The sequence below is a fragment of the Glandiceps talaboti genome, chromosome 8, assembly GCF_964340395.1.
Source record: "Glandiceps talaboti chromosome 8, keGlaTala1.1, whole genome shotgun sequence".
Taxonomy (NCBI): domain Eukaryota; kingdom Metazoa; phylum Hemichordata; class Enteropneusta; family Spengelidae; genus Glandiceps; species Glandiceps talaboti.
In genome coordinates, this window is record NC_135556.1 from 22,866,426 (window position 1) to 22,881,867 (window position 15,442).

Consider the following 15,442-nt stretch of genomic DNA (forward strand, 5'->3'; position numbering starts at 1 on the left):
TTCATCTGGACATAATCAGATAGTTTCCAATATCATCACATTTTCATGATTCTCTTAAAAAGTGATTTTTGTTTTGAGCGCAAAAGTGTGACATTACAGACAAAAGACATTTTTTTATATGTATGTACGTACGTAGTTTATTCATTAGGCCACCGACACCTTTGCACACAAAAAACAAATATAAAAATAAATATATATATATATAAAGAAAACAACCGGAATAGAGCAAAAGACATTATACACTTTTGGTTTCTGGTAACTTGTATCTAACATAAATACAAATAAAAATGTTTGTGATGATAATTTCATTTATTTCATTCTACTTTCTATATATCTTTGAAGGTAATGTTACAAACAGAGTATAGTAGCTGTGAATAATTCAATATCTATTGGTAACAAAGTTCTTTTGGAATGCACTCACTCCCAAAAACTGATTGGATCCAATGATTCAGAACTACACGATATGTTAAAGCAACACCATTTCTTATAGCTGTAAAGACAGTTTCTTTCTTACCCTCTACTACTTTTCATCATGGGGCCGTCTAATTTCTTCTTGAAAGCTGCATGTTTTTGTTCTGGATTATGCCTAGCCAATGCTACAAAGTATCTTTCTAGGACAGTAAGTCTTTGTTGTAGTCTAGTTGATGACAAGGTTGTAGTTGCTGCATCTGTAGCTAACTGTTGTTGTTCATACACCAAGGAATGTAAACAGTCTTGTAATTGGTTTACATCTATCAGTGAGAAAAAAAAGAGAAAAGTTATATTACATATTAGTATTTTTGTTCAGATTAAAACTCCAAACTTATGTATTCTTGTTGTTATAAGAAGTACTAGGTAAAATCTCCCTGAGTTCCCCTGTCATTCTACCACGTTCCCTTTCATTGTGTCAAGTATGTAAAATCTAACCGAGTTCCCCTGTCATTCTACAAGGTTCCCTTTCATTGTGTTAAGTATGTAAAATATACCTGAGTTCCCTGGATTTACCGAGGTCACTGCCAACTTATTTAACACCAGCACATAAGCCACTACAATGTATTTGATTTTACCATATTCCGCCATCTCTGTTAATTGGACAAATCTCAGCAAAACTACTTATATACAGCTTAAGAATTTGGTACATGCTTTAAACATTTCAATACTAAGTTTTTCCTGTTTATATGGTTCACTATGTTTTGTGTTCTTGCTAAATATTATCAGTTCTTACATCTAGTACATGAAAATTTCTACTCACAAAGTCAAAAAATGCTAGAAAGCAAATCCCTTTGACTCTGTGAGTAGAAATGTTCATTTGACACTATGAAGCCACAGTCCATGATCATTCAATTTCATACTCTTTCATCATCAACATAATCACTGCCTGTCTTATTCTGCATGGGATTGTACAGAACAGATGAAATCAGTGAGGAGGAAATTCAACCTTATTATTTGCAAGTTTCTGTTTTCCTTACAAACACAAGCCTATTAACTCTTGAATAAAACAATGAACTGTCAATTTTTATCAATTAATCTTAACACTTTTGATAATTTTACCTGGTTGTTTGCCCCAGGTCCATGATTCAATGAGGGACAAAGCTGATGGGGGTCTCCGTTCCTCCTCCTCTTTCCTTTCTTTCTCCTCCTTGTCTAGTTTCTGACAAGGAGGACAGTTACAGCCATTATCTGGTCCACAGTGTCCATCACAGCAACTACAAGACAGTACTTTCATACCACAATAATAGTGGCCTGTTTCACCTAAAATAGACAAATAAAAATAAAAGTCCAGTCACGATTATTTCTCCCTTTTTTACACTTGTATTGAATATTAATATCAACTTAAATATGATTTGGGGAGATAAAATAGCACCTCGGTAACTTATTCAACTTTAAAATCTTGCAAAGAAGCCTCACTACACTTGACATGTGTTCAGTCATTCAGGGATTTCCTGCAAGGGGTTGTGGGAAAACCTTACAGGAAATGACATCACTTTTTAATTTACCATAATCTCTTTGTCTCAACACCGTTTATTATTGATGTTCTTGTGTCCTATAACTATCCCCCTAAGCTATTATTATTAGTTTAACAATATTGGTCCCCATTAAAATTACAGTACAGGGTAACGATTTCACCCTCTCAGGATTATCAGGGTTTAAATTCCTATCAATAGCAAAACCAAAACATCCTGGCTAATAGCAGAAATTTACTAGAATGTCAGATACAGGTACATAGTTTTTAGTGATAATTTGATCAATTAGCAGTATTACTACAATGTCAGATACAGGTACATAGTTTTGGTGATACTTTTGATCAAATAGCAGTATTTACTAGAATGTCAGATACAGGTACATAGTTTGGTGATAATTTTCATCAATTAGCAGAAATTTACTAGAATGTCAGATACAGGTACATAGTTTTTGCGATAATTTTGATCAATTAGCAGTATTTACTAGAATGTCAAATACAGGTACATAGTTTTTGCGATAATTTTGATCAATTAGCAGAAATTTACTAAAATGTCAGATACAGGTACATAGTTTTAACGATACTTTTGATCAATTAGCAGAAATTTACTAAAATGTCAGATACAGGTACATAGTTTTAACGATACTTTTGATCAATTAGCAGTATTTACTAGAATGTCAAATACAGGTACATATTTTTTGCGATACTTTTGATCAATTAGCAGAAATTTACTAAAATGTCAGATACAGGTACATAGTTTTTAGTGATACTTTTGATCAATTAGCAGTATTTACTCAGACAATTTTACCTTGATGGACATTGTTTGTCTCACCTTTCCGTGCTGGTACACCAACACAGTTAATAACAGAGTCAGTGTTTCCAGCAGTGATTTCTCCATCTTTCACCAATTCATTCCATAGTCGGCTTAACCCATCTTTGGAAAATGCAGCCTTTAGAAAAAAATATGGACAAGTTATTTACAAGTTTACCTATAGTATAGTACATACACAAGTCTTTTTCCTGAAATCCTAGATCAAAATTTCTTGCCCATTAATACATTAAGTAGCATAAATAACTTTTTCAATGCAATGGCTATACTTTCCATCAATACAATTGTATGGTTTCAAAGCAATCAGTTCCTTTTAACACAATACTACAATGTCATAGGATAACAAACATAACAAACTCTGCAACAAGGAAAGAGGAAACCAAGAATTTTCATAACATTTGGGAAAAAATAGCAAATAGTTTTATCATACCATCACCTCAATTCTCTATTTATTGATGATACAACTACACTAGAAATTAAAGTTTGTACCTAGCACACAAACTGAAACAAGAATTTCAGGAGGGGGGCCCACAAAAACAATTGACTGGTATAACATAATATCAATGACCACAATAGTAGATAGTTCTTCATTCGCAATAACACAAATTAATAAATAAATAAAAAATGAAATGAAAATGAAAATGACAAATGCGACTGGGTGCTGGAAGATAGCTAATGAAAAGCTAGTAAGTGTCCAGTCACCCATCCCCCCCCCCCCCTCATGAAAAGTATAAATAGTGTATTATATAACTTGTAAACAAACTGTCTACAGCTGAATCAAGTATAAATATCATTGAGATCACACATGTACATGATTAGCTATGCTATACTTAGTTTTGTAAAAATGGGGAATTTGATTAGGCAACCATTACAATTATCAAAATTTAGTCACTTCCTGTAATGAAGCTATTTAAAATTATGTCATTCTTTTTATCATGGATAAATCCAGAATAACATTTTTGATGATAACAATTTATTGTCAATCAATTGAAGAATACATTATTTCTTATAAATGTCATTGTCAAAGGAAAGACAATATCGTATTGACAGAAAAAAACTGAGTTCATTCTCGATAAATAACGCCAAGTAATGATTATGATAATTATACATGGGATGTCCCTGGTACTATCTCCATGGACGAATGTTTTCATTTCATTTTGTACACAGTATATAGTGCAAAGAAACTATTCAATCATGATATCAAATTATAATCATAGCAACGGAAACCAAGAGATTATATTTCCTCCAGACTTGTCACATACCAAACCCCATCACTCATATACAACAACCGACAGCACATGACCATATAACAATTAACATACCCCATACCCCGAATTTCAAGTAGGAAAATAGAGGTTTTATTCACCACACGGTACCTCATTCTCCCTCACTCTTAAAATTATTTAGAAAACATAAAATTAGTATTTCTACCATAATTTAAAGAAAGTTATGTAGTCAATTTAGCAATGCCGGGAGGGGTATATCTATAACAAAAGGACGTCTTTCAAAAAAATTCTTATTGAAAAAAAAATCAAGGCCGTACATATTTTTATAAAAGAATTTGGGAGCATATAATTTTACTTACATTACTGGTATTGTTTACATCTGTGTTGAAGGTAACACACGTCTACAGACGTAAACATTCTTACAACATTACTTGCCCTGATTTGAAGTTTGACCTGAGTTTGACTTTACATATTTTTCCAGTAAATGTCTACAGTACCAGTGCAACAACCCACCTGCAAATCTGTTTTTAGCCACTTCGAATCTAATCGTAGCTGTGTCCGAAGCACCGGTCTGTTGGCGGAAGCACTCATGACGATGTAGAAACACGGCTACGTCTAAACATAATTTGGAATTCAGTTGAAGTTGTTGACGCTGTATGGTTTACTTGTAAACGAATCCGACGAAACGACTGGACTCTGGTCATGAGTGGAATCATACAACGAGTGACGAAGTGAAACAAACCCCTATCTGGAAGAAAATGCATGGAAAATTAACGTACTAACATGGAGATGTGTCCATTGCCATTATTACAAGAGAAAACATCAACGAGGGACATTTTAAAAAGTCAACAAACCTGTGATAGGTGAAAAATTACTTATTTCTTGCCATTTATGACTAATGATGTTCGTCTCCACTACAAGATGGCGACCTTGCAAAGAATTATGGGAACCATTTAATGACATTCCGTGGTTTGGACACCGGAGGGCGCACAACACACGAATTATATCGTCTGTTCACCATGACTTGCAAGACTCCCCAACCCCACGTACCCATGTATGTGAGTTGTTGAAGTGTGATCAGAAATAATAATACCTCTGAATAATACACTACACTATATTACAGCACCTCACGATTTGCTTCCTGGAGAATTATAAGACGGGAACAGAGTCATTATTTGCACTAGCACAGTAGTAATAATGAGATGCATGTAGCTTTACATTTTATTTATTTTAACTTTAATTTGTTTATGTATGTATGTATGTATGTATGTATGTATGTATGTATGTATGTATGTATGTATGTATGTATTTAGTTAGTTAGTTGTATGTTTGTTTGTCTGTCTGGCTGTTTGTATGTTTGTTTGTTTATTCACTTATTCATCCATTCATTCATATATTCATTTATCTATATATTCATTCACTCCCTTGCGTAAGTAATTACTTACACTATTAATAAATTGATTGATTGATTGGTTGGTTGGTTGGTTGGTTGGTTGGTTGGTTGGTTGGTTGGTTGGTTGGTTGGTTGGTTGGTTGGTTGGTTGGTTGGTTGGTTGGTTGGTTGGTTGGTTGGTTGGTTGGTTGGTTGGTTGGTTGGTTGGTTGGTTGGTTGGTTGGTTGGTTGGTTGGTTGATCGGTTGGTCGGTTGGTCGGTTGGTCGGTTGGTTGGTGGGGGAAATGTGACACATGTCAGACCTTATAAACATCTACTAGTATGCCGATTAAAAAATAATATCACTAGAACAAGCTGAAATAGATTGAAAAATATATAACAAAGAATGCCCTAAATATTTATATTCATAAAAGTAAAATGGCAGTTAGGATAGCTGAAAGAGTGTAATAGTATTAGTCCTTCAAGACTTCATGTGTTTCAAGTTGAAGGGTCGTGATATGTTTGAAATTGAGGTCATCATGAAGTTGGGGAGTCATCACGTATTTGAAGTTGAAGGGTCGTCATGTTTTTGGCATCAAAATGATAACGGCTATTTAAAATTATGTAGCGCAATACATTTGATTTAAAGTTATATAGCGCAGTAAAAGGTATCAAATTAAACCTTCACCTTCCTTCCTTCCTTCCATCTAAGATCATACACAAAGCCTGATGAGCTTCCATGATTGTCAAAGTCGGTGACCTTATCTTCTCTGAGAACATAAAACTTATCGTCTCACACAAATACAGTAGCGAACTTATTCGAATAAACAAACAAACACACAAAAATGCTGAAAATGTTCAAGCTATACCCCCAAACAAAGCTGTAAATTTACTATATGTCTGGTTATAAACATATAAATCTAAACCCTTCGTAGACCCATTATTGTTATGAAAAATTTTGTCAATATAATAAACATTAGCCCCGTCAACTTTATGGCTATACTTTAGATAAAGCTACTATATTTCAGGTAAATGTGCACAAGTTTTAAAATATTACTTTTAAAAGGATTACCTGGCCGCTAAATACTTGACCTATGGGCAATCCTAAGTGATACTACATATTATGACCTTCAGCCGGTTGAATAATTAACATGAAACTGTCATACCACTATGCAGGGGTCTCAATTGTAATCTATAAACCACCCACCCCCGTCAAGTGTATGTTCAGTCCTTAATTATTTTTTCGTTCGACATAACTACCAGAAGCTAGGACTATTCGTGAAGGTACGTGATTTAGCTATCAGAATGTCTCAAGCGAGACCAAGGAAAAACTTGGCCGACGATGCAAACTGTCAAGTTGAAATAGTTGGTAATTCGAACAGAGACAAGATTAAGAAAGAGGAGGAGGAGAAGGAGGAGGAGGAGGAGGAGGAGGAGGAGGAGGAAATCGTTGAAGACAAAGTTGTATTAAAGCGACAACTGAATCTGTTCTTCTGTATTACGATGATTGTTGGTACTACAATAGGATCGGGCATTTTCATTTCACCGAAGAATGTCCTACGGTATACTGAATCAGTGGGTCTGTCACTTATCGTCTGGGCATCGTGTGGAATCGTGGTCATTCTCGGTGGATTATCGTATGCAGAGCTCGGCACCACATTCGGTAAATCTGGTGGAGACTATTCATATATTGGGGAAGCGTTTGGGGAGTTACCAGCATTTTTGGTTGTATGGACTTACTTGACCACAGTTTTGCCTGCTGGTATTGCCATTTTGTCTATTTCTTTTGCGACGTACGTGACGGAACCCTTCTATGTTGGCTGTGAAACTCCAAAATCTGCTGCAACACTTGTTGCTGTGGCAACCTTAAGTAAGTAAATGACTAGTTATATTCTATTAGTCTTAATAAACATAGGTTTAGAAGCGTCGATATTGGAGATCGATAAACAACTTAGAAAAGGATCGATATTGGAAATCAATAAATAAATTTACTCAGCAATACTAGTACATGTCAGTGAATAAAAACAACTTTAAATTGCTATGTTTTACAATGTTAGTATGTATTCGAGTTATTTTCACGTGTAAATCTACCCAAGGAGTAACTTTTTCATTGTAAGAAACTGGTACAACGCCAATAATTGGTGTTTATGATATGTGTGAGTCAATATTAAAAACAATGCATTAAAGTCGTAAATCGGTGTGTTGTAACTGCTTCACAGGTTAAGAGTCATGGTCGTAAATAACAGCCTATTTTACGGCACCGTCCAAGACGTGCCGTGGAAGAAATTTAACAGCTTTGGTTTGCGAGAATGAGGTCGAGTCTGCCCCGCAACTAGAACATTTTTTTCATCAAATAACCACAAATACATTCACTAAAATTGGCAAATTACTCATAAAACTGTACTAGTGGTCAGTATTACTTGCACTTGTAGGTAGTGTGTGACGTAGTGGCAAGTTTAAATCTTGAGCGAAAGCTCGGTTTTAAATCTGTCACCATGATGTCAAAACTTAGTCCTGCTCGCAGGCTAGACGGTGCACACGTTTCGCTCAACACCGGACTAGACGACTTAAACCGTATGTAAGTGGAACTTGTCAAAACTGTACTTTCGATCTGTGTATTGGACATTGTACATTTGTTAACCAGTGATCGATATTATCCGTAAGCAGTTTGACATCGTGATCGCCGTTGGGGGCGCTGATTTTGGGGTACAGACTCAAAAAACAATTAGATTTGATTAGATTTGATTTGATTTGATTTAATTTGATTTATCGTGTTAACATTTACAAAAATACGTTCATCCATAGGTGATAGGATACTGTTCATGATATTACGAGTAAGTTATTGTACCTAACAAGACATTTTCAACGACAAAAAGCAGTCCAGTTAATGCTCCTGCAGCATTAATAAACCCCCTATACAGTGTTTCGTTTGAAATATGAACACCGATCACCAAACATCGCATTACCGCAGGCAAGAACGACGACAATCATGATAGATTGTCTATGTGTTTAGTCACATATAGCTTTCTTTTAAGGTTTAATGAGAAACATTAGACTTACCACTGTATTGTAAACAAAGCATGCCTAAGGTATAACTATAAGAAGGGGACACTCCATGGGCAGTCATACGGTGAGGCTCTGCGCAGATCTCCAAAATCAAAAGTGTTGGCATGTCATATTTTATGAAAAAGGGACACCCTTTCTCATACCAAAGCCTAACGTCAGGTATTTCTGACATTTTTATAATTTTATTTTTACATTGCATGGTTGTGTTTTGGCTATTAAACTAGTTTCTAACCTCCCTATAACTGCAGTTCGTAACCTAAAACTCAATCTATGGAGTATAATTCAGCAGTGATGTCAAGTATTATTTTTGCATTGTGGTGAAAAAAGAACATGGAAGTCTTCACAAATGTAGTGAAGATGTACACTTGGAATATCTGCTATCAAAATAATATATGTCTTGTATACGGTAATATTAAGATGTGTTCTTTTCAGTTTTCATTGTATTCCTGAACGGTTGGAAGGTGAAAGCGTCCGCATCAGTACAGAATATTTTCACCGTTGCTAAGGTAACCGGGCTGTTGATTATCGTGGTTGCTGGGATAGTACAACTGTTTCAAGGTGAGCTTGTAAATTAAACTTATAATTAAAACCCTCACCCCATGATCCCATCCCGAAAATGAATGAACAAATTAGAGTAAACGAGTGAATGAAATATTTGTGACAGGTATGATGTCAATTTCCAACATTAATTTTCACAATCAATGCTTCACTCATGTTTGGGGGTAAAAACTGAAAATTCCCTAAAGCATTGATTGTGAACGTGTCGTTAAATTTACTGCTACGAAGCACTTTAATAAATAGATAACATAACTCCTTGTTCCACTAATTCAGGGACAACAGAACACTTGGAAAACGCATTCGATGGAAAGGTCAGCTCCATTCTCAACATTTCCTTGGCATTTTACTCAGCATTATTTGCATACGGTGGATGGTGAGTCCTACTGCTTCAAACTAGTTATAAGTATTCTTATCTGTCATAGTTTTCAGCGATTTTCATATTGTATTCCGAAACATTTTATTCTTAGCTCTCTCTCTCTCTCTCTCTCTCTCTCTCTGTCTCTCTCTCTCTCTCTCTCTCTCTCTCTCTCTCTCTCTCTCTCTCTCTCTCTCTCTCTCTCTCTCTCTCTCTCTCTCTCTCTCTCTCTCTCTCTCTCTCTCTCTCTCTCTCTCTCTCTCTCTCTCTCTCAGGGATAATTTGAACATGATGACAGAAGAGTTAAAGAACCCGACAAGGAATTTCCCTATATCTGTTGTTGTGTCCGAACTTCTTATTACGTTTCTGTATGTGACCGCTAACATCGCCTACCTGACAGCTATGTCTGCTGAAGAACTTCTACGATCGAACGCTGTAGCGGTGGTATGTATGTATGTATGTATGTATGTATGTATGTATGTATGTATGTATGTATGTATGTATGTATTTATGTATGTATACTATGTAAGTATCTATGCATCTATGTATCTATGTATGTATGTATGTATGTATGTATGTATGTATGTATGTATGTATGTATGTATGTATGTATGTATGTATGTATACAAGTAATTTTAACATCTATTCGTCTTCATTTTTCATTAGACCTTTGCTGAGAACGTATTTCCTTCATTTAGCTGGGCAATCACTGTTTTTGTGGCCCTCTCAATATTCGGCGCCCTCAACGGAACCATTATGGCTAAAGTCAGGTGCGAACATACATATTGGGTCTGAGTTCATCCTCACTGTATTTCTCATCCTTTGAAACACACACGAACAAGTCATTCCTGCCAATAATGTACCACTCGCCCTCTCTGAAATAGAGCTAGGAAAATTGTGCCGCTTTCGTCAACACATGTACAGTTTCGTTTTGGTAGAAAAAATTTAAAAGTTGACGGAAAACCGAATATTAGAAGAAATTCTGAAAATACCCCCTGCCCATCCACTTGACTTACTCTCTTGATTCCTTGTATGTCCATGTAAACTTAGAATAAATAAGGTAGACATCAAATCCTGGTGTGAAATAGGTAAATACAATCAATTAGTTAATACAAACGTAATCTAGCTAATCATAAAACGGGATTAAACTTTTAACATTAGTTGTACAGATATTGGTTGCTAAATTATACCAGGGATGGGAGGGGTCTGGCCATAGATGACACTGATAGGTGAAGGGCCAATGTCAAATATGAACAAATGTCTATAGCAAGGCTACATGTTTTAAGGGGAGAACCATTTGGTTTCTGGGGGGGGTATGGAGGAAGTAGGTATGGGAGCAATTTTTTTTTCCAGTCAGAGTGACAGCAATTTTTTTTTCTACTGTCAGTCCTGAATCAATTTTTTTTTCAAATGGAGTAGCAGTGCAAATTTTTTTTTTAATTAGTCATTAAGTTTGTAATGCGTTGTTCATACCTATACCACGTCACAATGGTTCCCAACCTCTAAATAACTTGTTCTGTGCAAGTAGAAGAATTAGCAGTTAGTATGAAAGACGTCTGTCTACCAACCATACTTCTGCTACTTAAATTTGTATGTACAAAAGATGACTGGTAAAATATCCCTGTCTTGTTTTTTAAATTGTCTTAATTTACAGAAGCCAAATAGTCCCCTTCAGATATTGGCTGTCTCATTGAGATATTGCAACAAAAATCCTGAAATATGTTTTCTTGGGTCAGAAAAGGAAAGGAAAACTTTGTGTGCACTTGGGTTTAAAGCAGAGCTATATAGTGCATGCTTTAATGATAAGTGCTGGAAAAAAACAGGAATTTATACTTGTATACGCCGCCAAAGAATACATGAGAATAAGGTTTCCAAATTTGCTCATTTCTGGTGCATTGTGACAAATTTTTTTTGTCACTTCTGTCTGTTATGACAATTTTTTTCTTTCTCAAGCCATTACAGGATCAAAAAAATTTTTTCTGGTTCACCTGGAAACTATTTTTTTCTCTCAAAATCCTCCCTACCCCTCCCCCAGAAATCAAATGGTTCTCCCCTAATCGTTATTTTCACAGAATGGTGTTCGTGTGTGCTCGTGATGGACAGCTACCGGACATCTTATCCATGATTCACGTACACTATCGTACACCCTTGCCGTCCCTGTTGATACTAGGAGCCCTCTCAATGGTATGTACTGATCATAACATCTCAGAGTTTTATGTGTAACAATAAAACACATATCATATCATATCATATCATATCATATCATATCATATCATATCATATCATATCATATCATATGGAATATTGAAAAGGAATAGTTAATTAATATTATATATAACTTCGAATTCGTAGAACTACATGATACCTTCTGATGATCGCAACAGCGTGAAACACTGTGTAACGACCCCTTGGCTATCTTGCTTTATGTTGTGATATATATATATATATATATATATATATATATATATATATATATATATATATATATATATATATATATATATATATATATATATATATATATATAGTTTTGGTAGTACTGTAACTCGGAGTTTCACGCATTGTGCGATCATCAGATAACTCACCGAGTTATATATATATATATATATATATATATATATATATATATATATATATATATATATATATATATATATATATATATATAATGTGTTTGTGTGTATATGAGTGTCTGTATGTTTATATACGTCTCTGTCTCTGTCTCTGTCTCTGTGTATTAAGCTTACCGTGTAAGCGCACGGTGTCTAATACTATCGTGGACAACTATTTCCAAAAGGGACTGTTTTGGCATATCGCATACAACTATATTCTATAATCATGACATCGCATGCTAAGTCTCAAGTTGTAGAGAATCATGTTTACTCTTACTTCAACTTAGCGGATATACATTTTCAGTAACTTTCAGTCTGTGTTAAAGTAAATTTACATGTGTAGTTGCACTCGATTGTAATGGCTAAATCATGTTAATATCAACTGCAGACTGCTAAAAACGTTGTGTTTCTTGATAATGATTCAGTTGATTCTTATCGTTTCGTCAATCGCCGGAGACGGTATCTATCAGCTGTTGAATTTCGCTGCATTTCCAAGATGGCTGATTATAGCTGGCTCCACTGCGTCACTCCTCTACCTACGATGGAAACGACCAAATATTCCCCGCCCTTTCAAGGTAAACTGATGCTTACTTTATCATACCGGTAATATATTAGTATACAAGTATACACCTCCGCATCAGTGGGTGCTTTTAAGTCGTTCTGTGATACCATAGGAAATGTTTTATATCAAACAGGAAGAAATTCTCTTTTCTTTGGTAAAATGTGTAAAAGGTGTATTACACAGAATGCAAACTTATACAATTGTGAGTCGTAGAATAGTATACGTGTCAAACTGTAAGCTCTTGGACCTGTCCTGTTGATGAGTGTTTTCAATAACTAGTTGGCGCATCGTTAATATGTTCCACACAAAAATTCATCTTATGACAACATTCCTTGTATTTTTTTTCAAGGTTCCCATCGTTATACCGTTGACGTTCTTCCTGTGTCTGGTGTACCTTGAGGTGACTGGACTTATAGCAGCACCTGTTGAAGCTGGTATTGGATTAGCATTAATGTTTTCAGGTGTACCAGTCTATTTCTTCGGCAAATGGAAAAATAAACCACGTTTTTTCCGAAACTGTTCAGGTTGGATTACACTATTTATTTGTAACCTTCTAATTCTACAGTGGTTGAAATATAGTTTGACATGTGTACAATATATAACTTTACACGAGTTCTGAACCTGCTCATTGTATATTTGACACAGATTCATGGAATATGCTTGTACTATGTGTCGTTGTGTGTTTTTTGTATTTAACAAGATTTTTATTGCAGTATAAAAAGCTATACATACATTTTTTTCCAGTATCTGGATGTTACACAAACATTTCTTTACTGAAATTCAGACTTAGTTTTCTTTTCCCTATTTAATGTTGGGTCTTGGACGATAACTCAGATAACTCCGCCATTTCTTTATGTGAGACTTGAGCTTATGCAATGTTATATTCAGTTTTCTGTATTGACTGTACATAACTCGTATATGCTCTAACATCACAATATCTCTTTCTTACAACGACAGATGTAAATATATATTTTGCCAAGTATAAGAAAATTTACAAGACATGAGAAAATGAATCGCAAAGGATTATTTGCCAATCTTTTGGTCTACTGTGCAAATATAATTGTCTGCCCCATATCATGAAAAAAATTTCCCAAAATAACTCTACCTGTTCACACTCAAAGAATAAGTGAAGCGATGTCTCTTCCCCACTTTTACAGAATGTACACAGTGGACTGTCAACTTTTGGTGATGTCATTTTACACAATTTAACATTTGTGACACTCAAAGAATAAGTGAAGCGATGTCTCTTCCCCACTTTTACAGAATGTACACAGTGGACTGTCAACTTTTGGTGGTGTCATTTTACACAATTTAACATTTGTGACACTCAAAGAATAAGTGAAGCGATGTCTCTTCCCCACTTTTACAGAATGTACACAGTGGACTGTCAATGTTTGGTGATGTCATTTTACACAATTTAACATTTGTGACTAAAATGTTATGTAATATCTTGAACTGAAATTCTGAAAACTGAAACTGAAATTTGTGTCTATAGTAATCTTCATTGGCAGTTGATATTCTCCTCTAAAACACGTGTAAAATACACTTCTGCTCTTGGGTACTATGTAAATAAAAACACTAGCCCCCCCCCCCACCTATAATTTGTGTCCGGTCCTTAATACATTATAAGAAAGAAATTTATAATCGTGCCAGAGTCTTTCGAATGTAATTAATATGAATTGTCGTCATATCTTACTGATAGATGCTGTTGGAAAGTTTCTCCAGACCTACTTGCTAGTTGTCCAACAAGAGGGAGAAACTTACTAACATGGGAACCCAGATGTACATTTCTCTGTCCAGAACGGGATTGGTTTCATGGATTGAACACCGTCCGATGTTTATTTCTCGGCATGACTATGGATTTATTTCATAGATTGATATATTTGAGAAAAGAAGTAAATAATATTTTTTGATATAGTTACGTTTTATCAGATTATGTACGAATTTTCTTTGTATTTTGGGGCAATTGCCATTACATTTAAGTACAATAAAGTGATCGTGATTTATATAAACTAACATTGATGAACAGAAGTATATTGTGAATGTATAATCAAATATCTGTTTTAAATTCAAAGATAATTTTTTTTAAGTATGATTATGAGAAGGGAAGGTGACAAAAGAAGACCATAATGTGTTAATTTTGTGATTCTTTCTATCGGACCACCACCATAGATTAGTCACGTACCCTATAGGTTCAACGGCCACTTTCTATTTGGATCAGAATTGTAGGCCCGGTCTAGGTACTGTATGAAATTTGGATCGATTTAATTGAGAAGTGTATTTGTGGTAGTATGGTAGTAAATGGACATTTATTTAGTACCTGGGTTTGGTATGCGTGCAAATCAGTTCACACTCGGAATAAACTCTTCGCAAACTAATAAACGGCCATTTCTACACCCCTGTTTGGGTCAACCCTAGGCCGACGAAGACGGGTCGTCTCCTGAAATGACCTTCATTTTAGCGTCACGTTGCTATGGTGACAATCAATGACTGCGGGTAGGTACTAGTATACATACGTTGGTCGTTGAGCAGGCCAACTGAAGGCTCGACCAATTTCAATGGAGTGAAATCTGTGATTTACATATCCTTTTGTCAGTTTTCCTACCCTTTGACCTTCTCACCTGCCTTCATTGAAGTTCGACACAGGCCATTAGCAACCATTGGTGCTGTAAATAGAAAACCAGCCTCGCACCGTGGTTATTATTGTTTCTGATTTAACGCATTTGGAACCATACAACTTGGCAAGATTGTCGACAGGTAAGTAACAAACATACCGACAGTTCAATGTATCTGTTATTACACCCTCAGTTCGTAAAGTGTTGAGTTTGTCGGTAGGGACGGTTTCGGACACACCTGGCACCCAAACCATATCGGTTACACAGTATGGCGATATCAATATGTTATAGTGGACAGCATACAACAC

General features: G+C 35.4%; 2 protein-coding genes across 2 annotated transcripts in view; one reads left to right on the top strand and one right to left on the bottom strand.

Annotated features, from left to right (window-relative positions):
- The window catches only part of LOC144438615 (E3 ubiquitin-protein ligase HERC2-like), a 55,729-nt gene extending 50,811 nt beyond the window's left edge, over positions 1 to 4,918 (bottom strand). The window contains exons 1-5 of the mRNA XM_078127713.1: positions 4,849 to 4,918; positions 4,508 to 4,742; positions 2,772 to 2,889; positions 1,531 to 1,731; positions 515 to 731 (exon numbers count right to left, since the gene is read on the bottom strand). Of these exons, the coding sequence (XP_077983839.1) occupies positions 515 to 731; positions 1,531 to 1,731; positions 2,772 to 2,889; positions 4,508 to 4,585 (614 nt within the window). The 5' untranslated portion in view covers positions 4,586 to 4,742; positions 4,849 to 4,918. The remainder of the gene's footprint in view (positions 1 to 514; positions 732 to 1,530; positions 1,732 to 2,771; positions 2,890 to 4,507; positions 4,743 to 4,848) is intronic.
- Positions 4,919 to 6,671: 1,753 nt separating this feature from the next.
- On the top strand, positions 6,672 to 14,286 carry LOC144439389 (cystine/glutamate transporter-like). The gene is made up of 9 exons (XM_078128676.1): positions 6,672 to 7,236; positions 8,865 to 8,990; positions 9,264 to 9,363; positions 9,621 to 9,789; positions 10,012 to 10,115; positions 11,418 to 11,529; positions 12,383 to 12,532; positions 12,869 to 13,043; positions 14,222 to 14,286. The coding sequence occupies exons 1-9, from the start codon at positions 6,672 to 6,674 to the stop codon at positions 14,284 to 14,286; spliced, it is 1,566 nt and encodes a 521-aa protein (XP_077984802.1).
- Positions 14,287 to 15,442: the final 1,156 nt, after the last annotated feature.